Raw genomic sequence first — 23,289 nt, 5'->3', positions numbered from 1 at the left:
ATGAACTTGGCCCTCGCTAGCTGAGGCCAAGCCTTGAGAGCATTGAATATCGCTCTCAGTTCCAGAATATTTATCGGTAGAAGAGATTCTTCCCGAGACCAAAGACCCTGAGCTTTCAGGGATCCCCAGACCGCGCCCCAGCCCATCAGACTGGCGTCGGTCGTGACAATGACCCACTCTGGTCTGCGGAATGTCATCCCTTGTGACAGGTTGTCCAGGGACAACCACCAACGGAGTGAGTCTCTGGTCCTCTGATTTACTTGTATCTTCGGAGACAAGTCTGTATAATCCCCATTCCACTGACTGAGCATGCACAGTTGTAATGGTCTTAGATGAATGCGCGCAAAAGGAACTATGTCCATTGCCGCTACCATCAACCCGATCACTTCCATGCACTGAGCTATGGAAGGAAGAGGAACGGAATGAAGTATCCGACAAGAGTCTAGAAGCTTTGTTTTTCTGGCCTCTGTCAGAAATATCCTCATTTCTAAGGAGTCTATTATTGTTCCCAAGAAGGGAACCCTTGTTGACAGAGATAGAGAACTCTTTTCCACGTTCACTTTCCATCCGTGAGATCTGAGAAAGGCCAGGACTATGTCCGTGTGAGCCTTTGCTTGAGGAAGGGACGACGCTTGAATCAGAATGTCGTCCAAATAAGGTACTACAGCAATGCCCCTTGGTCTTAGCACAGCTAGAAGGGACCCTAGTACCTTTGTGAAAATCCTTGGAGCAGTGGCTAATCCGAAAGGAAGCGCCACGAACTGGTAATGCTTGTCCAGGAATGCGAACCTTAGGAACCGATGATGTTCCTTGTGGATAGGAATATGTAGATACGCATCCTTTAAATCCACCGTGGTCATGAATTGACCTTCCTGGATGGAAGGAAGAATAGTTCGAATGGTTTCCATCTTGAACGATGGAACCCTGAGAAACTTGTTTAAGATCTTGAGATCTAAGATTGGTCTGAACGTTCCCTCTTTTTTGGGAACTATGAACAGATTGGAGTAGAACCCCATCCCTTGTTCTCTTAATGGAACAGGATGAATCACTCCCATTTTTAACAGGTCTTCTACACAATGTAAGAATGCCTGTCTTTTTATGTGGTCTGAAGACAACTGAGACCTGTGGAACCTCCCCCTTGGGGGAAGCCCCTTGAATTCCAGAAGATAACCTTGGGAGACTATTTCTAGCGCCCAAGGATCCAGAACATCTCTTGCCCAAGCCTGAGCGAAGAGAGAGAGTCTGCCCCCCACCAGATCCGGTCCCGGATCGGGGGCCAACATTTCATGCTGTCTTGGTAGCAGTGGCAGGTTTCTTGGCCTGCTTTCCCTTGTTCCAGCCTTGCATTGGTCTCCAAGCTGGCTTGGCTTGAGAAGTATTACCCTCTTGCTTAGAGGACGTAGCACTTTGGGCTGGTCCGTTTCTACGAAAGGGACGAAAATTAGGTTTATTTTTTGCCTTGAAAGGCCGATCCTGAGGAAGGGCGTGGCCCTTACCCCCAGTGATATCAGAGATAATCTCTTTCAAGTCAGGGCCAAACAGCGTTTTCCCCTTGAAAGGAATGTTAAGTAGCTTGTTCTTGGAAGACGCATCAGCCGACCAAGATTTCAACCAAAGCGCTCTGCGCGCCACAATAGCAAACCCAGAATTCTTAGCCGCTAACCTAGCCAATTGCAAAGTGGCGTCTAGGGTAAAAGAATTAGCCAATTTGAGAGCATTGATTCTGTCCATAATCTCCTCATAAGGAGGAGAATCACTATCGACCGCCTTTATCAGCTCATCGAACCAGAAACATGCGGCTGTAGCGACAGGGACAACGCATGAAATTGGTTGTAGAAGGTAACCCTGCTGAACAAACATCTTTTTAAGCAAACCTTCTAATTTTTTATCCATAGGATCTTTGAAAGCACAACTATCCTCTATGGGTATAGTGGTGCGTTTGTTTAAAGTGGAAACCGCTCCCTCGACCTTGGGGACTGTCTGCCATAAGTCCTTTCTGGGGTCGACCATAGGAAACAATTTTTTAAATATGGGGGGAGGGACGAAAGGAATACCGGGCCTTTCCCATTCTTTATTAACAATGTCCGCCACCCGCTTGGGTATAGGAAAAGCTTCTGGGAGCCCCGGCACCTCTAGGAACTTGTCCATTTTACATAGTTTCTCTGGGATGACCAACTTGTCACAATCATCCAGAGTGGATAATACCTCCTTAAGCAGAATGCGGAGATGTTCCAACTTAAATTTAAATGTAATCACATCAGGTTCAGCATGTTGAGAAATGTTCCCTGAATCAGTAATTTCTCCCTCAGACAAAACCTCCCTGGCCCCATCAGACTGGGTTAGGGGCCCTTCAGAAACATTATTATCAGCGTCGTCATGCTCTTCAGTATCTAAAACAGAGCAGTCGCGCTTACGCTGATAAGTGTTCATTTTGGCTAAAATGTTTTTGACAGAATTATCCATTACAGCCGTTAATTGTTGCATAGTAAGGAGTATTGGCGCGCTAGATGTACTAGGGGCCTCCTGAGTGGGCAAGACTCGTGTAGACGAAGGAGGGAATGATGCAGTACCATGCTTACTCCCCTCACTTGAGGAATCATCTTGGGCATCATTGTCATTGTCACATAAATCACATTTATTTAAATGAATAGGAATTCTGGCTTCCCCACATTCAGAACACAGTCTATCTGGTAGTTCAGACATGTTAAACAGGCATAAACTAGATAACAAAGTACAAAAAACGTTTTAAAATAAAACCGTTACTGTCACTTTAAATTTTAAACTGAACACACTTTATTACTGCAATTGCGAAAAAACATGAAGGAATTGTTCAAAATTCACCAAATTTTCACCACAGTGTCTTAAAGCCTTAAAAGTATTGCACACCAAATTTGGAAGCTTTAACCCTTAAAATAACGGAACCGGAGCCGTTTTGAACTTTAACCCCTTTACAGTCCCTGGTATCTGCTTTGCTGAGACCCAACCAAGCCCAAAGGGGAATACGATACCAAATGACGCCTTCAGAAAGTCTTTTCTAAGTATCAGAGCTCCTCTCACATGCGACTGCATGCCATGCCTCTCAAAAACAAGTGCGCAACACCGGCGCGAAAATGAGGCTCTGCCTATGCTTTGGGAAAGCCCCTAAAGAATAAGGTGTCTAAAACAGTGCCTGCCGATATTATTATATCAAAATACCCAAATAAAATGATTCCTCAAGGCTAAATATGTGTTAATAATGAATCGATTTAGCCCAGAAAAAGTCTACAGTCTTAATAAGCCCTTGTGAAGCCCTTATTTACGATCGTAATAAACATGGCTTACCGGATCCCATAGGGAAAATGACAGCTTCCAGCATTACATCGTCTTGTTAGAATGTGTCATACCTCAAGCAGCAAGAGACTGCTCACTGTTCCCCCAACTGAAGTTAATTGCTCTCAACAGTCCTGTGTGGAACAGCCATGGATTTTAGTGACGGTTGCTAAAATCATTTTCCTCATACAAACAGAAATCTTCATCTCTTTTCTGTTTCTGAGTAAATAGTACATACCAGCACTATTTCAAAATAACAAACTCTTGATTGAATAATAAAAACTACAGTTAAACACTAAAAAACTCTAAGCCATCTCCGTGGAGATGTTGCCTGTACAACGGCAAAGAGAATGACTGGGGTAGGCGGAGCCTAGGAGGGATCATGTGACCAGCTTTGCTGGGCTCTTTGCCATTTCCTGTTGGGGAAGAGAATATCCCACAAGTAAGGATGACGCCGTGGACCGGACACACCTATGTTGGAGAAAAGTCTTTTAAAACTTCTCATTTTTCAGATGAATTTTTAAATGAACATCATCATTCTGATTCTGATAATGGTTCTTCTGGTTCAGAGGATTCTGTCTCAGAGGTTGATGCTGATAAATCTTCATATTTATTTAAAATTAAATTTATTCGTTCTTTATTTAAAGAAGTCCTAATTGCATTAGAAATTGAGGATTCTGGTCCTCTTGATAATAAATCTAAACATTTAGATAAGGTTTTTAAATCTCCTGTAGTTATTCCAGAAGTTTTTCCTGTCCCTAGTGCTATTTCTGAAGTAATTTCCAGGGAATGGAATAATTTGGGTAATTCATTTACTCCTTCTAAACGTTTTAAGCAATTATATCCTGTGCCATCTGACAGATTAGAGTTTTGGGACAAAATCCCTAAAGTTGATGGGGCTGTCTCTACTCTTGTTAAGCGTACTACTATTCCTACGGCAGATGGTACTTCCTTAAGGATCCTTTAGATAGGAAAATTGAATCCTTTCTAAGAAAAGCTTACTTGTGTTCAGGTAATCTTCTTAGACCTGCTATATCTTTAGCGGATGTTGCTGCAGCTTCATCTTTTGGTTAGAAGCTTTAGCGCAACAAGTAACAGATCATAATTCTCAGCATTTTTTATTCTTCAACATGCTAATAATTTTATTTGTAATGCCATCTTTGATATCATTAGAGTTGATGTCAGGTATATGTCTCTAGCTATTTTAGCTAGAAGAGCTTTATAGCTTAAGACTTGGAATGCTGTTATGTCTTCTAAGTCTACTCTGCTTTCCCTTTCTTTCCAGGGTAATAATCGTGTTCGTTCCTTTTGTCACAACAAGGAACAAAAACCTGATCCTTCATCCTCAGGAGCGGTATCAGTTTGGAAACCATCTCCAGTCTGGAATAAATCCAAGCCTTTTAGAAAATCAAAGCCAGCTCCTAAGTCCACATGAAGGTGCGGCCCTCATTCCAGCTCAGCTGGTAGGGGGCAGATTACGTTTTTTCTAAGAAATTTGGATCGACTCCGTTCACAATCTTTGGTTTCAGAACATTGTTTCAGAAGGGTACAGAATTGGCTTCAAGATAAGGCCTCCTGCAAAGAGATTTTTTTCTTTCCCGTGTCCCAGTAAACCCAGCGAAGGCTCAAGCATTTCTGAAATGTGTTTCAGATCTAGAGTTGACTGGAGTAATTTTGCCAGTTCCAGTTCTGGAACAGGGACTGGGGTTTTATTCAAATCTCTTCATTGTACCAAAGAAGGAAAATTCCTTCAGACCAGTTCTGGATCTAAAAATATTTAATCGTTATGTAAGGATACCAACATTCAAAATGGTAACTGTAAGGACTATCCTGCCTTTTGTTCAACAAGGGCATTATATGTCTACTATAGATTTAAAGGATGCATATCTGCATATTCCGATTCATCCAGATCACTATCAGTTTCTGAGATTCTCTTTCCTAGACAAGCATTACCAGTTTGTGGCTCTGCCGTTTGGCCTAGCTACAGCTCCAAGAATTTTTTACGACGGTTCTCGGTGCCCTTCTGTCTGTAATCAGAGAACAGGGTATTGTGGTATTCCTTATTTGGACGATATCTGGGTACTTGCTCAGTCTTCACATTTAGCAGAATCTCATTCGAATCGACTCGTGTTGTTTCTTCAACATCATGGTTGGAGGATCAATTTACCAAAAAGTTCATTGATTCCTCAGACTTAGGTAACCTTTTTAGGTTTTCAGATAGATTCAGTATCCATGACTCTATCTTTGATAGACATGAGACGTCTAAAGTTGATATCAGCTTGTCGAAACCTTCAGTCACAATCTTTCCCTTCGGTAGCCTTATGCATGGAAATTCTAGGTCTTATGTCTGCGGCATCGGACGCAATCCCCTTTGCTCATTTTCACATGCGGCCTCTTCAGCTCTGTATGTTGAACCAGTGGTGCAGGGATTACACAAAGATATCTCAATTAATATCTTTAAAACCGATTGTACGACACTCTCTGACGTGGTGGACAGATCACCATTGTTTAGTTCAGGGGGCTTCTTTTGTTCTTCCGACCTGGACTGTAATTTCAACAGATGCAAGTCCTACAGGTTGGGGAGCTGTGGGGGGGTCTCTGACAGCACAAGGGGTTTGGGAATCTCAGGAGGTGAGATTACCGATCAATATTTTGGAACTCCGTGCAATTTTCAGAGCTCTTCAGTCTTGGCCTCTTCTAAAGAGAGAATCGTTCATTTGTTTTCAGACAGACAATGTCACAACTGTGGCATACATCAATCATCAAGGAGGGACTCACAGTCCTCTGGCTATGAAAGAAGTATCTCGAATTCTGGTATGGGCGGAATCCAGCTCCTGTCTAGTTTCTGCAGTTCATATCCCAGGTATAGACAATTGGGAAGCGGATTATCTCAGTCGCCACACGTTTCATCAGGGCGAATGGTCTCTTCTCCCAGAGATATTTCTTCAGATTGTTCAAATATGGGGTCTTCCAGAAATAGATCTGATGGCTTCTCATCTAAACAAGAAACTTCCCAGGTATCTGTCCAGATCCAGGGATCCTCAAGCGGAAGCAGTGGATGTGTTGTCACTTCTTTGGAAGTATCATCCTGCCTATATCTTTCCGCCTCTAGTTCTTCTTCCAAGAGTAATCTCCAAGATTCTGAAGGAATGCTCATTTGTTCTGCTGGTGGCTCCAGCATGGCCTCTCAGGTTTTTGGTATGCGGATCCTGTCCGGATGGCCTCTTGCCAACCGTGGACTCTTCCGTTAAGACCAGACCTTCTGTCACAAGGTCCTTTTTTTCCATCAGGATCTCAAATCCTTAAATTTAAAGGTATGGAGATTGAATGCTTGATTCTTAGTCAAAGAGGTTTCTCTGACTCTGTGATTAATACTATGTTACAGGCTCGTAAATCCGTATCTAGGGAGATATATTATAGAGTCTGGAAGACTTATATTTCTTGGTGTCTTTCTCATCATTTTTCCTGGCATTCTTTTAGAATTCCGAGAATTTTACAGTTTCTTCAGGATGGTTTGCATAAAGGTTTGTCTGCAAGTTCCTTGAAAAGACAAATCTCTGCTCTTTCTGTTCTTTTTCACAGAAAGATTGTTAATCTTCCTGATATTCATTGTTTTGTACAAGCTTTGGTTCGTATAAAACCTGTCATTAAGTCAATTTCTCCTCCTTGGAGTTTGAATTTGGTTCTGGGGGCTCTTCAAGCTCCTCCGTTTGAACCTATGCATTCTTTGGACATTAAATTACTTTCTTGAAAAGTTTTGTTCCTTTTGGCCATCTCTTCTGCCAGAAGAGTTTCTGAATTATCTGCTCTTTCTTGTGAGTCTCCTTTTTTGATTTTTCATCAGGATAAGGCGGTGTTGCGAACTTCTTTTAAATTTTTACCTAAGGTTGTGAATTCTAACAACATTAGTAGAGAAATTGTGGTTCCTTCATTATGTCCTAATCCTAAGAATTCTAAGGAGAAATCTTTGCTTTCCTTGGATGTAGTTAGAGCTTTGAAATATTATGTTGAAGCTACTAAGAATTTCCGAAAGACTTCTAGTCTATTTGTTATCTTTTCCGGTTCTAGGAAAGGTCAGAAGGTTTCTGCCATTTCTTTGGCATCTTGGTTGAAATCTTTAATTCATCATGCTTATGTCGAGTCGGGTAAAACTCCGCCTCAAAGGATTACAGCTCATTCTACTAGGTCAGTTTCTACTTCCTGGGCGTTTAGGAACGAAGCTTCGGTTGTTCAGATTTGCAAAGCAGCAACTTGGTCTTCTTTGCATACTTTTACTAAATTCTACCATTTTGATGTGTTTTCTTCTTCTGAAGCAGTTTTTGGTAGAAAAGTACTTCAGGCAGCTGTTTCAGTTTGTTTCTTCTGCTTATAATTTCAGTTTTTTTCATTATAAGTTTTAAACTTTGTTTGGGTGTGGATTATTTTCAGCGGAATAGGCTGTCTTTATTTTATCCCTCCCTCTCTAGTGACTCTTGCATGGAAGATCCACATCTTGGGTAGTCATTATCCCATACGTCACTAGCTCATGGACTCTTGCTAATTACATGAAAGAAAACATAATTTATGTAAGAACTTACCTGATAAATTCATTTCTTTTATATTAGCAAGAGTCCATGAGGCCCACCCTTTTTTGTGGTGGGTATGATTTTTTTTGTATAAAGCACAATTATTCCAATTCCTTATATTTATGCTTCGCACTTTTTTCTTATCACCCCACTTCTTTGCTATTCGTTAAACTGATTTGTGGGTGTGGTGAGGGGTGTATTTATAGGCATTTTGAGGTTTGGGAAACTTTGCCCCTCCTGGTAGGAATGTATATCCCATACGTCACTAGCTCATGGACTCTTGCTAATATGAAAGAAATTAATTTATCAGGTAAGTTCTTACATAAATTATGTTATCCTGCCCTGACCTTGCTACAACCCACTATAACAATACTCTCTCCTCTGCACTAGACACTTTCGCTCCTCCCCAAATACGCAAAACCCCACGTCGTCGGCTCCAACCCTGGCACTTTAAGCAAACTCGCTACCCGCAAAAATGCTCCCGTGCTCCTGAATGTGCCTGAAGGAAATCCCGCTCTGAATCAGATTTCCTCCACTATCAGTTCATTCTTTATTCTTACTCCTCTGCCCTTCACTTAGCCAAGCAAACCTACTTCTCTTCTATTATATCTACTCACTCCTCAAACCCTAAAGTCTCTTCTCCATTTTCAACTCTCTCCTTTATCCACCTGCGCCACCCCCTTTCATCTGCCTTTAGTGCTCAAGACCTGGCAGACTACTTTTTCAACAAAACAATTACCATCCGAAGTAATTTCCCAACACAAGACTGCAACCTTCCATCTCCGCCCCTGGCAACCCCCTCCACCACTCTCAGCACGTTCCCCCTACCACTGAGAATTAAGTGAGTTCCCTATTGTCTTCCTCACACCTCACTACCTGCCCACTTGACCCTATCCCTTCACATCAAATACCTTCTCTGTCTTCTACCCTCACTCCAGCTCTTACTCACATATTCAACCTATCCCTTACTATTGATTCATTCCCATCTTCCTTCAAACATGCAAAGGTCGCCCCCATCCTCAAAAAACCCTCCCTCGACCCCAATTCTCCTGCAAACTACCGCCCCATATCACTGCTTCCGCTAGCTTCAAAAGTCCTGGAAAAAATAGTCTTCGATCGCTTAACCCACTTCTTGTCCTCCAACTCACTGCTTGACCCCTTGCAATTTGGCTTCCGTTCCCAACACTCAACTGAGACTGCCCTAGCCAAGGTTACTAATGATCTTCTTTCTGCTAAAAAAACGGCCACTACTCAATACTTATCTTACTTGATCTGTCTGCTGCCTTTGACACCGTTGACCATCCCCTTCTCCTACGGACTCTCAGCTCCTTTGGGCTCTCTGACACTGTCCTTTCCTGGATCCACTCTTATCTCTCTAATAGGTCCTTTTCTGTCTCCTTTGCTAGCGACTTCTCCTCTCCATTGCCTCTGTCTGTTGGAGTACCTCAAGGGTCTGTTCTGGGTCCTCTACTCTTTTCTATTTATACATCCTCACTGGGTAAGCTTATCAGTAGCTATGGCTTCAACTACCACCTCTATGCTGATGGTACTCAGATCTACCTATCCACCCCTTTACTCTCTCCTTATGTCCTTTCTCACATCAGTGTCTGCTTATCTGGCATTTCTTCTTGGATTGCCTCTCACCACCTAAAAATCAACATGTCTAAGACTGAGCTCCTTCTAATCCCCCCCTTTAATTCTACCCTGTTTCCTAACTTTTCAATCACCTTTGGTGATACCACTATCTCCCCATCACCCCAAGTCCGCTGCCTAGGAGTTATACTTGACTCCAATCTGTCCTTCATACCCCACATCCAATTTCTCTCTTCCTCCTGTCGCAACCACCTACACAATATCTCCAAAATTCGTCCGTTTCTGAGTGCTGAAACTACTAAACAGCTAATTCACTCTCTGGTAATCTCCCGACTTGACTACTGTAATAACCTACTAACTGGCCTCCCTCTCTCCTGCCTCTCCCCTCTTCAATCCATCCTTAATGCCTCTGCTAGACTAATCCACCTCTCCCAACGCTCTGTATCTGCTGCACCTCTCTGTGAGTCCCTTCACTGGCTCCCCATCCACAGCAGAATTACATTCAAAATTCTCATCCTGACCTACAAAGCCCTTACAAACGCAGCCCCCCCCTACCTGTCCTCACTCATCAACAAATATACTCCAGCCCGCCCCCTAAGATCCAACAATGACCTGCTCCTTGCATCTTCTACCATCACCTCCTCCCATTCTAGGCTACAGGACTTCTTTCGTGCGGCACCAACCATCTGGAATGCACCTCCTAGAGCTGTCAGACTCTCCCCTAACCTTTTCTCCTTTAAATGCTCCCTAAAGACCTTTCTGTTCATGGAAGCCTATCTCCAAATCAGTAACAAATGAATTCCACTTGCCTAATTGCTGCCCTCATCTAACTCCACACTAATATCATTCTCACCTTTGCAGTCCCCACCTCCTGTTTCTCACCCTCCTACCCATCTAGATTGTAAGTTCCCACGGGAACAGGGCCCTCAATTCCCCCTGTATTTGTTTGTTAAATTTTGTCTGGTGTCTTTTATATTGTATTGCACTGTACTTTTATCTTTGTACCCATTGACAGCGCTGCGGAATCTGTTGGTGCTTTATAAATAAAGAATAATAATAATAATTATAATAACCATATCATTCCCAGCAATTATACCAGAAACTGCTTATTAAGGCTATAAAGTCCCATAATATGTGACACTGTTATATCCCTTTATGTACGTAGTGTTTGTTCTGATCAACATGCCTGTGAGTAGGTATTATATTAACAAATCAATGTTTTGTTTTTTTAGGCTCAGGGACATTTTCAGAGAGCCTGGAATCAATTTACTGTGGCACTGGATATTAATGCACACATTGCTCTTGGGTTTGAAGGTCGTGCCATTGTCAGTCTACAGATGGGAGACACATTTGCTGCTCTGCAAGACATGAATGCTGCTTTAAAGGTGAGTTTGATTCCAAAGTAGGAACATTAAACTTTACAATTTATTGTCATTGTTTATTTTGTTCTCTTTTTTTGTACTTAAAATTTGAAAATTGTCCCAGAGAGGCTGCAGTGCATCTTGTGGAATTCAGAACTCTGACCCTCTTACATTCTGCACTGGAATTGCTTGTTATATGCAAGAGCTTATTTATATATATATATCTCTTACTGGCTACTTCAAAGGAAATATGATAAACAACACCACCAAGGAGGTGTTTCATTAGGTGTGTTCCTGAACTGTAAAGAAATGCAAATTTTCTTAACACAATATTTTTAAATAATTGATTTTTCAATCTAGTAATTAATTTCTAATGCATATAAAAACAATACTTTAATGTCCCATATATATATTTTTTTATTTTTTAGCTGATTAGCCCAGCTTATGTTGGATAGATTTGGTTATTTTTAGACACCTAAAAACACAGAAATTATATTCTTGAGATATGTAAACATTAAAAAAAGAAAATCAGTGAATGATTTTTAATCTTTTACATCTAACTAAATGAATTTGCTTGAGATATTCAGGAACATCAAAAACAAAATAATTTGCTGTGAAGCACATTTATATATCAAGTCAAGTCAGGAGACCTGTTTCTCTTGTAAGGTATATCCAGTCCATGGATTCATCCATTACTTGTGGGATATTCTCCTTCCCAACAGGAAGCTGCAAGAGGATCACCCACAGCAGAGCTGTCTACATAGCTCCTCCCCTAACTGCCACCTCCCAGTCATTCTCTTGCAGCTCTCGACAAGGGAAGCAGCTAGAGAGATGTGTCAGGGAGGTTTTAGCAACTCTGGACGACTGTGACACTATTGTAGTCCCAGAGAAATTATGTAGATTGGATAAATACTATGCAGTACCTACTTACACTGATGTTTTTCCAATCCCTAAAAGAGTTCCTTAAAGGGACAGATTTCTGCTCTGTCTATTCTTTTGCACAAGCGTCTGGCAGATGTTCCAGACGTTCAGGCATTTTGTCAGGCTTTAGTTAGAATCAAGCCTGTGTTTAAACCTGTTGCTCCGCCATGGAGTTTAAATTTAGTTCTTAAAGTTCTTCAAGGGGTTCCGTTTGAACCTCTGCATTCCATAGATATCAAGCTTTTATCTTGGAAAGTTCTGTTCTTGGTAGCTATCTCTTTGGCTCGAAGAGTTTCAGAGCTATCTGCCTTGCAGTGTGATTCCCCTTATCTGATCTTCCATGCATATAAGGTAGTTTTGCGTACCAAACCTGGGTTTCTTCCTAAGGTGGTATCCAATAAGAATATCAATCAAGAGATTGTTGTTCCGTCACTGTCTCCTAATCCTTCTTCAAAGAAGGAACGTCTATTACACAATCTTGACGTAGTTCGTGCTTTAAAGTTTTATTTACAAGCTACTAAAGATTTTCGGCAAACATCTGCATTGTTTGTTGTCTACTCTGGACAGAGGAAAGGCCAAAAGGCTTCAGCAACTTCTCTTTCTTTTTGGTTAAGAAGCATAATCCGCTTAGCTTATGAGACTGCTGGCCAGCAGCCTCCTGTAAGAATTACAGCTCATTCCACTAGAGCGGTGGCTTCCACATGGGCCTTTAAAAATGAGGCTTCTGTTGAACAGATTTGTAAGGCGGCGACTTGGTCTTCGCTTCATACTTTTTCTAAATTCTACAAATTTGATACTTTTGCTTCTTCGGAGGCTATTTTTGGGAGAAAGGTCTTACAGGCAGTGGTGCCTTCCGTTTAAGCGCCTGCCTTGTCCCTCCCTTCATCCGTGTCCTATAGCTTTGGTATTGGTATCCCACAAGTAATGGATGAATCCGTGGACTGGATACACCTTACAAGAGAAAACAAAATTTATGCTTACCTGATAAATTTATTTCTCTTGTGGTGTATTCAGTCCACAGCCCGCCCTGTCATTTTAAGGCAGGTGTTTTTTATTTTTAAACAAGTCACCACTGCACCCTATAGTTTCTCCTTTCTCTTGCTTGTCTTCGGTCGAATGACTGGGAGGTGGCAGTTAAGGGAGGAGCTATATAGACAGCTCTGCTGTGGGTGATCCTCTTGCAGCTTCCTGTTGGGAAGGAGAATACCCCACAAGTAATGGATGATCCGTGGACTGGATACACCTTACAAGAGAAATAATAAACTTTTGATTGAAGATAAACTACATAGATTTACCACATCTCTCTAGCTACTTCCTATCTTGTCGAGAGCTGCAAGAGAATGACAGGTAGTGGCAGTTAGGGGAGGAGCTATATAGACAGCTCTGCTGTGGGTGATCCTCTTGCAGCTTCCTGTTGGGAAGGAGAATATCCCACAAGTAATGGATGATCCGTGGACTGGATACACCACAAGAGAAATAAATTTATCAGGTAAGCATAATTTTTTTTTTTTTTTTTCTGATTTGCTGAGCACAAAGTATTTCCACTTCAGCTACAGAATTTGGGAAAGGATATGAAAATTACATTTTCAGTATCTAAATTTTTACATTTGAATTCTATTGTAAATATATTTAGTTTACACATTTTAATTGTTTTATGGTAGTATGCTACGATACCTTGGGTGGAAAACAAAGAAAGCTTTCATCTGCCTTTTAGAAGAAAAGTTCTACTGTGATTTGCAAGTCTCACCAACACACCGTCACTAGACATAGCAAAGCAGTAATGACACTGGGAATAGTCACAGATATGTTAAATTGATAGTTATCTACGAATGATATTGTATGTTCACTTCTATAGTTTGTTGATTTGAGCACCTTACAGCTTGTGTATTAACCAAGGAAAGACTAAAGTTCTGAATTTTAAAAAAATAACTGATTTAAAGAAAACTGATAATTGTAATTATCCAGGTCTGTTTCCCAGACTATATTAATGCACCTGGCCATGTATGGATAGGACTAATCATTCAGCATACTTTATGGTAAATTAAATGGATGTTTGAATCTAAAAATTATATGCTGTAATTTGTTACGGTATGTCATTTTCTTTCATAAGGTGAGGAGAGCCTGGGATTGAACTTTTAAACCTTTCCACCTCCCTGTACAACTCAGTTTTGTTCTTTGGAAGATTTGAGGTGTCCCAGTTTCTATGTATGCAGAGGTGCTCAAACCTATGTGAGCCCTTTTACCCCTCTTGCTTATTGAGCTTAGATCTAGGGGTATAGGAGTACTGGATGGTGACGCAGTATATCCTTATGGGATTTCAGTCATAACCCCTCCACTGGTGTCGTGGGGACCTGTCCTTAGTCTCCTCCTGCTGGATCATTGTGGTACTCCTCTCCTATATCCTCTGCTGTTACCTTTACAGCACTGGATTAGCTCTACTGGATACAGCTCTTTTCAATTGTTGGTAAGTTCAGTGGAGTGGGTGATTCGAAGTAATTGCACTGCACTCATATAGCATGCAGGTTATTTGTAGATACATATGTATAGCAAAACCAGGGCACTAAAGGTAACTTGTGGAGACATATCAGTACTTATCTTGTTAATTATGCTTTATGCTGCACACAGTTATGGGGTGTTGTGGACTCTCAGATATGGTTTTTAATACCTCAGGGGCTATATTGAATTTTATTTATTACTGAAGGACATGGTCACTTTAATAATGCTTGGCTGCTTTGTCACTCATTTTCAGGAGTGCTATTTTGCAGGCGAGCTCTGGATCAGAAGGTCATTGCCGGTAGTGCTATTAATGTAAACACACACATTTTATTTTTTTTGGCACCGGACTTGTTAGCATGCAATGGCCCTACAGGGGGGGGGGGGTGGCGTTCTCTTTACTAGTTACAACACTGCGCGAGTGCACTGCTGCGGTTTAAGCTTATTTTTTCCCGCCATCATTTTCACAAGCTTCTCTCCTGCGTAATGCCATTGCAGTGATCTGGATTCTGCTCTCCTGTTATAAGACCTACAACTCTTTATGGAGGAAGTGAGTGCCCTAGACAGCAGGAGCTACTAAGGGGTTCATTTTCTTAGTGGTATGTAAGCGACATCACTATGTATTCCTTTATATATTGCTCAGTTGTTTTGTGTATTTTCTGCTTGCACTGATACTGCTCTTTGTAATCTTGACTCTCAGGTACTCTGCTATGGAGTCTAGCAGATCTGTCCCCACGTTATTCCTTTCAGACCCACTAGAGGGGAGGTCAACTGGCCATACTTTTTCTCGAAAGGTATGTGTAGCTTGCAAAACTGTCCCAGTTTGCTCTCCAGCTCAATTATGCAATGTATGTGTCACATCCCATGTATTCTTGTCAGCCTATTACCATTTTTACTACTAAAAATGTTTGTCCTGCCCCTATGTATATCTCACAGAGAGCTTCTATGGATTTTTCAACTGAGTTTAAGAATAATCTGCATTCTATTGTAATTGAAGTTTTGGCACAAACTCAAGATGTTACAATCCCTCAGGTACCTAAACAGTATGAAGAGGTTCCTTACATTCTGCAGAACAGTACTTCATTCAGGGATACTATGGATCGTAAATTAGAATACTTTCTTAGGTAGTTGTTCCTTCATACAGGTTATCTTTTCAAGCCAGCTGTAGGCATAGCATGTATAGCAGGTGCTGTGGCCTTTCTGAACAGTCCTCTGTGGAAGATCTACAGCGCCATATTAAATTGCATGTGCACAGCTAACTCCTTTATTTGTAATGCAGTTATGGACATTGTTAAGATTAACATGAAAAACATGTACTTTTCCATCTTAGCAAGAAGAGCATTGTGGCTTAAATCTTGGTCTGCAGACATGGTTTCCAAAACAGGTTATTAACTCTTTCCTTTCAGGGAAAGGTACTCTGGCTCTGGTTTGTATTCAATCATCTCTACAGTTACTGGAGAAAAGGATGCCTTCCTTCCTCAGGATAGGAAATCAAAAGGATAAAACAGAGCTAGCAATCATTTTTGTTCCTTTCGTTCTTTGTTTTGAACAGTTCAGGATTCCTGGCTTTTAAACATCATATACCAGGACTGCAAGATACCTCCTTAAAGTGACGGTCCATTTTTATGAATTAGTGCCCGTTTTTTAATAAACCTATTAAAAACAAGGGCACTTTAATTCTTCAAAATTGAAATTTCACTGTTTTCTTCAAAAACTTACCTTTTAATCCTGGCAGCCGCTCCAGCACTTCCTCCGCCCGTTGCAAGCCATGTTTTACGCCAAATTCTGACCCTACCGTCCAAATGTTGCAGCTGAAATCAAGACTCATCAGACCAGGCAACGTTTTTCCAATCTTCTATTGTTCAATTTTGGTGAGCCTGTGTGAATTGTAGCCCCAGTTTCCTGTTTTTAGCTGACAGGAATGGCACCCGATGTGGTCTTCTGCAGCTGTAGCCCATCTGCTTCAAGGTTCTACGTGTTGTGCGTTAAGAGATGGTATTCTGCATACCTTGGTTGTAACAAGTGGTTATTTGAGTTACTGTTGCCTTTCTATCATCTCAAACCAGTCTGCCCATTCTCCTCTGACATCAACAAGGCATTTTTGTCCACACAACTGCCGCTCACTGTATATTTTCTCTTTTTCGGACCATTCTCTGTAAACCCTAGAGGTGGTTGTGCATGAAAATCCCAGTAGATTAGCAGTTTTTTAAATACTCAGACCAGCCCGTCTGGCACCAACAACCATGCCTCGTTCAAAGTCACTTAAATCCCCTTTCTTCCCCATTCCGATGCTCGTTTTGAACTTCAGCAAGTCGTTTTCACCGTCTAGATACCTAAATGCATTAAGTTGCTGCAATGTGGTTGGCTGATTAGTAATTTGTGTTACCAAGCAATTGAACAGGTGTACCTAATAAAGTGGCCGGTGAGTGTATATGTATACATACATATATATTTCAGTCTGCTGCCCATAGCTGCGCGACTTACCCCCTTTGCTGTGCTAGGTTCTCATGCTGTGTCTGACGGCATGAGAACGAGGCTCCCATTGGAACCTATGGGAGCACTATTGTGAGCTCAAAACTTCCATGCAATGCAACCGTGAGGTTGGGTTTGCATTGCACCTAAATTATAATACCAGCGTACATTTGCGTGCACTGGTATTACTAAGAGGAGCACAAATATCGCTTTCACAGTAGCAATGTAGTGTCTACACATAACGTTTATGTTAAAAAAGCCTTAAGACCAATAAAAAATAATAAACATTATGGACTAGATTACAAGAGAATTAGTAATCTTAAAAATATTAATCCATTTAGGTTACAATACCAATATTAACTCAAAGTGATACAAATATACACTGAGATGACATATACTACAAAATACATTATTATATCTAAACTATATTCTGCAGTACAAGTACTGAGATAGCCTGATACAGGCAGTATAATTATCACTATTTGGTATTAATTATTCTAGGTACTATTCTTATTAAAACTAGCTTTTCTAGGCGCTGACTAGTAAGTTAGCGGCTACCACAATTTCTTACTTAATCCCTCATATAGGGTTAGTTGGTATTATTCTCACAACTATAAATTTCCATCAGGGCAATTTGTGATAAGAAATCACTGCGGAAGGAAATTTTTCCCAATATTTCCATAGACCTATGAGTGTCTTATAATCACTATGATGTTAACTGTCAACCACGTTTACTGGGAGTAACATAATATATTCATCATATTAAGTGATTACCGTTTTTACACATTACTGCTCTATTACACTACTCTATCTATGTGCTTAACATAGATATTTTTATCACTAATTTCGCCTGTGAGCAATTACGGTACTCAAGAGTGAGTAATAGCTATCTTTGCAGTGATCACACCACTTTAGTTAACCGTACTTTCTTAACCCCTTTTTTATATTGGGTATATAGGTTTAATTCCAGCCAGTGTTCTCTTATTTGCCATTAGACACTATTATACAAGAGGTTCTAGTGTACAATATCCAGTCTTTGCACTGGGAATTTCAGACCAGCATTTTAGTTTTAACTTACCCAGATTTTAAATATTTCTAATAAAGATTTATATTTTAATTTGTGTGATTCTTTTTCAATTTCATATCAATGGGGGTCTTTTGAGTGCTTACAAAGTATCTTTTTGCGGTTAGTTTCTTCAGCTAACCAATTTGTAAAGGAGAGGGTAAGCAGTAATCCTAAAAGATATAGAGGGGTATTACTAAGCTTGCATAAGGGGCTAATAAAAAAATGGTTGACACTGAGTTTGAGTTTGAATGTTTGTGGGCAAACGTTTTGTGAACTGGGAGTGCTGATAACGTTTTTTTTGGGAACTGAAAGAGTTTATTTCAATAACGTTTTTTTGTGACTTTATTGACGGTACACTTGGCTTCTGGTTTGGGTTTTAGAACCCACATGGCTAGTTTGGAACCACTCTGGTGAGGTTTCTTTAGGCTGTAAAAACATCGAGTGAGATGGGTGGGGCCTATTTTCGCGCCTCACTTGCGCAGTTGTAATTGCAGATCAAGCAGCAAGCTCCAACTCCGGTGGGCCCTTGTGGAAGTGTTGGGCCAAATCGAAGCTTTAACTCAATTTTTCCAACCCCTGAGGGCAGGTAGGCACCACGGCAGGGCTGTGGCGATGTGCAGCGGGTGTTTTTGTCCGGATTTAGGCCTATTAACGATCCGATTTTGCACAGTAAAGGGTTAACTGTTCCTTTCTTTGTGGGGCAATCTCAGCTGCATTATTTGTATATCATATCAAACAATTGAAAGGATAGGTGTATTTTAAGGCAGTTTTGCAGAACGTGTATGCTTTTTTTCTCTTAAAGGCGCTTTTTACCTTTTTACCGTTTTTTCAGATTGTTATTTCTCTTGTAAGGTGTATCCAGTCCACGGATCATCCATTACTTGTGGGATATTCTCCTTCCCAACAGGAAGCTGCAAGAGGATCACCCACAGCAGAGCTGTCTATATAGCTCCTCCCCTAACTGCCACTACCTGTCATTCTCTTGCAGCTCTCGACAAGATAGGAAGTAGCTAGAGAGATGTGGAAAATCTATGTAGTTTATCTTCAATCAAAAGTTTATTATTTCTCTTGTAAGGTGTATCCAGTCCACGGATCATCCATTACTTGTGGGATATTCTCCTTCCCAACAGGAAGCTGCAAGAGGATCACCCACAGCAGAGCTGTCTATATAGCTCCTCCCCTAACTGCCACTCCCAGTCATTCTCTTGCAGCTCTCAACAACATAGGAAGTAGCTAGAGAGATGTGGTGAATTTATGTAGTTTATCTTCAATCAAAAGTTTATTATTTTCAAATGGTACCGGAGTTGTACTGTTTTAGCCTCAGGCAGAAAATTGAAGAAGAGTCTGTCTGTGGTTTTTGATGATCTTAGCAGGTTGTAACTAAGATCCATTGCTGTTCTCACACATAACTGAAGAGATGAGGTAACTTCAGCTGGGGGGAATGGCGTGCAGGGTCTCCTGCTATGAGGTATGTGCAGTTTAAATTTTTCTAGAGAAATGAATATGCTAGAAAATGCTGTTAATACCGGATTTATTTAAGGTAAGCCTGATTACAGTGATTTAATAACAACTAGTATCATGCTTGCTGTAAAAGGTAATATTCTTATTTCTTTCTCACATTACTGAAAATAAGATAACGTTTGCTGGAAGTGTTTAAACATTTTTTTCTACATATTGGTGATAAAACTTTATTGGGGCCCAGTTTTTTCCACATGGCTGGCTAGATTTTACCTAGGGATAGTTTTTTATGGCCCTCTCACTGTGAGTACAGGTTGGGAGGGGCCTAATTTCAGGCCTAAATCGTGCAGTAGTTTTTGCAGCTTGAGACTTCCAGCTTCCCTGAAGGAGTCCCCTGAACACTTAGGTCCTCTACAAAGGGTTTTTGTGCCTTCAAAAGTCGTTGTATGAGCAGGTAGGGTCACAGCAGAGCTGTGGCAGTTTGTTGTGACTGTTAAAAAACGTTTAGATTGTTTGTTTGATCTGGTTTTGAAACTAAGGGGTTAATCATCCATTTGCAAGTGGGTGCAATGCTCTGTTAGTCTATTATACACACTGTAAAAATTTCGTAAGATTTACTGCTTTTTATCACTGTTTTTCAATTTCTGACAAAATTTGTTTCTCTTAAAGGCACAGTACCGTTTTTATTTTTTGCTTGTTTACATTTATCAAAGTGTTTTCCAAGCTTGCTGGTCTCATTGCTAGTCTGTTTAAACATGTCTGACATAGAGGAAACTCCTTGTTCATTCTGTTTAGAAGCCATTGTGGAACCCCCTCTTAGAATGTGTACCAAATGTACTGATTTTACTTTAAGTTATAAAGATCATATTCTGTCTTTAAAAAGATTTATCACCAGAGGAAATTGACAAGGGGGAAGTTATGCCGACTAACTCGCCCCACGTGTCAAAACGTTTGACTCCCGCTCAAGGGACTCCCGCTCAAGTGGCGCCAAGTACATCTAGCGCGCCCATGGCGTTTACTTTACAAGACATGGCGGCAGTTATGGATCATACCCTTACAGCGGTATTGTCCAAACTACCAGGGTTACAAGGAAAGCGAGACAGCTCTAGGACTAGAAAAAATACAGAGCTCTCTGACGCTTTAGTAGCTATGTCTGATATCCCCTCACAATATGCAGAAGCTGAGGCAGGAGAGCTTCTTTCTGTGGGTGATTTTTCTGACTCAGGGAAGATGCTTCAACCTGATTCTGATATCTCTACATTTAAATTTAAGCTTGAACACCTCCATGTGTTGCTCAGGGAGGTTTTAGCTACTCTGGATGACTGTGACACCATTATAGTGCCAGAGAAATTGTGTAGATTGGATAAATACTATGCAGTGCCTGTTTACACTGATGTTTTTCCAATACCTAAAAGGTTTTCAGAAATTATTACTAAGGAATGGGATAGACCAGGTGTACCGTTCTCTCCCCCTCCTATTTTTAAGAAAATGTTTCCAATAGATGCCGCTACACGGGACTTATGGCAAACGATCCCTAAGGTGGAGGGAGCAGTTTCTACCCTAGCTAAGCATACAACTATTCCCGTCGAGGACAGTTGTGCTTTCCTAGATCCAATGGATAAAAAGTTAGAGGGTTACCTTAAGAAAATGTTTATTCAACAAGGTTTTATTCTCCAGCCTCTTGCATGCATTGCCCCGGTCACTGCTGCTGCGACCTTCTGGTTTGAGTCTCTGGAAGAGGCCTTACAGGTAGAAACTCCATTGGATGCTATACTTGACAAGCTTAAAGCGCTTAAGCTAGCCAATTCATTTGTTTCTGACGCCGTTGTTCATTTAACCAAACTAACGGCTAAGAACTCAGGTTTTGCTATACAGGCGCGTAGGGCGCTATGGCTTAAATCCTGGTCAGCTGACGTTACTTCAAAGTCTAAGCTTCTCAACATTCCCTTCAAGGGGCAGACCCTATTCGGGCCTGGACTGAAGGAGATCATTTCTGATATTACTGGAGGAAAAGGTCATGCCCTTCCTCAGGATAGGTCTAATAAATTAAGGACCAAACAAACTTATTTTCGTGCCTTTCGAAACTTTAAGACGAGCGCAGCATCAACTCCCTCTAATGCAAAACAAGAGGGAAATTTTGCCCAGTCCAAGCCGGTCTGGAGACCTAACCAGGCCTGGAACAAAGGTAAGCAGGCCAAGAAGCCTGCTGCTGCCTCTAAGACAGCATGAAAGATCAGCCCCCGATACAGTAATGGATCTAGTAGGGGGCAGACTTTCTCTCTTCGCCCAGGCTTGGGCAAGAGATGTCCAGGATCCCTGGGCGTTGGAAATTGTGTCCCAGGGATATCTTCTGGACTTCAAAGCTTCTTCCCCAAAAGGAAGATTTCACCTCTCACAATTATCTGCAGACCAGATAAAGAGAGAGGCATTCTTACATTGTGTTCAAGACCTCCTAGTTATGGGAGTGATCCACCCAGTTCCAAAAGAGGAACAGGGGCAAGGCTTCTATTCAAATCTCTTTGTCTTTCCCAAGAAAGAGGGAACCTTCAGACCAATCTTAGATCTGAAGATCTTAAACAAATTTCTCAGGGTCCCATCTTTCAAGATGGAGACTATTCGAACCATCCTACCTATGATCCAGGAGGGTCAATACATGACTACCGTGGACTTAAAGGATGCTTTAGAAGCCATTGTGGAACCCCACTTAGAATGTGTGCCTCATGCACTGAAAGGTCAATAAATTGCAAAGAACATATTTTAGCTAATAAAAGTATGTCGCAGGATGATTCTCAGTCAGAAGAGAATCAGGTTATGCCATCTAATTCTCCCCAAGTGTCACAACCATTAACGTCCGCACAAGCGACGCCAAGTACTTGTAGTGCGTCTAATTCTTTCACCCTGCAAGATATGGCCGCAGTTATGAATACTACCCTCACAGAGGTTTTATCTAAGCTGCCTGGGTTGCAGGGGAAGCGCAGTAGGTCTGGTGTGAGAGCAAATGCTGAGCCCTCTGACGCTTTATTAGCCATATCCGATGTACCCTCACAATGTTCTGAGTTGGGGGTGAGGGATTTGCTGTCTGAGGGAGAGATTTCTGATTCAGGAAAGATGTTCCCTCAGACAGACTCAGATATGACGGCTTTTAAATTTAAACTAGAACACCTCCGCTTATTGCTCAGGGAGGTTTTAGCGACTCTGGATGATTGTGACCCTATTTTAGTTCCAGAGAAATTGTGTAAAATGGACAGATATCTAGAGGTTCCTGCCTACACTGATGTTTTTCCGGTCCCTAAGAGGATTTCGGACATTGTTACTAAGGAGTGGGATAGACCAGGTATTCCGTTTTCTACCCCTCCTACTTTTAAGAAAAAGTTTCCCATATCAGACGCCATGCGGGACTCGTGGCAGACGGTCCCTAAGGTGGAGGGAGCTATTTCTACCCTGGCTAAGCGTACAACTATACCTATTGAGGACAGTTGTGCTTTCAAACATCCTATGGATAAAAAATTAGAGGGTCTCTTAAAGAAAATATTTATTCATCACAGTTTTCTTCTGCAACCTATAGCGTGCATTGTTCCTGTAACTACTGCAGCTGCTTTTTGGTTTGAGGCTCTGGAGGAGGCTCTTCAGGTGGAGACCCCATTGGATGATATTCTGGATAGAATTAGGGCTCTCAAGCTAGCTAATTCTTTAATTACAGATGCCGCTTTTCAACTGGCTAAATTAGCGGCAAAGAAGTTTTGTCATTTTAGCGCGTAGAGCGTTATGGCTTAAGTCCTGGTCTGCTGATGTGTCATCAAAATCTAAGCTTTTAGCCATCCCTTTCAAAGGTAAGACCCTATTCCGGCCTGAACTTAAAGAGATCATTTCAGACATCACTGGAGGAAAAGGCCATGCCCTTCCTCAGGATAAGACAAATAAGATGAGGACCAAACAAAATCGGTCTTGAGACCTAACCAGACTTGGAACAAAGGTAAACAGGCCAAGAAGCCCGCTGCTGCCACCAAGACAGCATGAAGGGGTAGCCCCCGATCCGGGACCGAATCTAGTA

At 41.4% G+C, this 23,289-nt stretch overlaps 1 protein-coding gene across 1 annotated transcript in view; it reads left to right on the top strand.

Annotated features, from left to right (window-relative positions):
* TTC6 (tetratricopeptide repeat domain 6) overlaps nucleotides 1–23,289 on the top strand; it is a 430,156-nt gene that overhangs the window by 338,638 nt on the left and 68,229 nt on the right. The window contains exon 21 of the mRNA XM_053711337.1: nucleotides 10,700–10,852. Within this exon, the coding sequence (XP_053567312.1) occupies nucleotides 10,700–10,852 (153 nt within the window). The remainder of the gene's footprint in view (nucleotides 1–10,699; nucleotides 10,853–23,289) is intronic.

The sequence above is a fragment of the Bombina bombina genome, chromosome 1 (assembly GCF_027579735.1).
Source record: "Bombina bombina isolate aBomBom1 chromosome 1, aBomBom1.pri, whole genome shotgun sequence".
Lineage (NCBI taxonomy): Eukaryota > Metazoa > Chordata > Amphibia > Anura > Bombinatoridae > Bombina > Bombina bombina.
The sequence above is the reverse complement of the archived record's forward strand: the minus strand, read 5'-3'. Positions and strand labels throughout refer to the sequence as shown.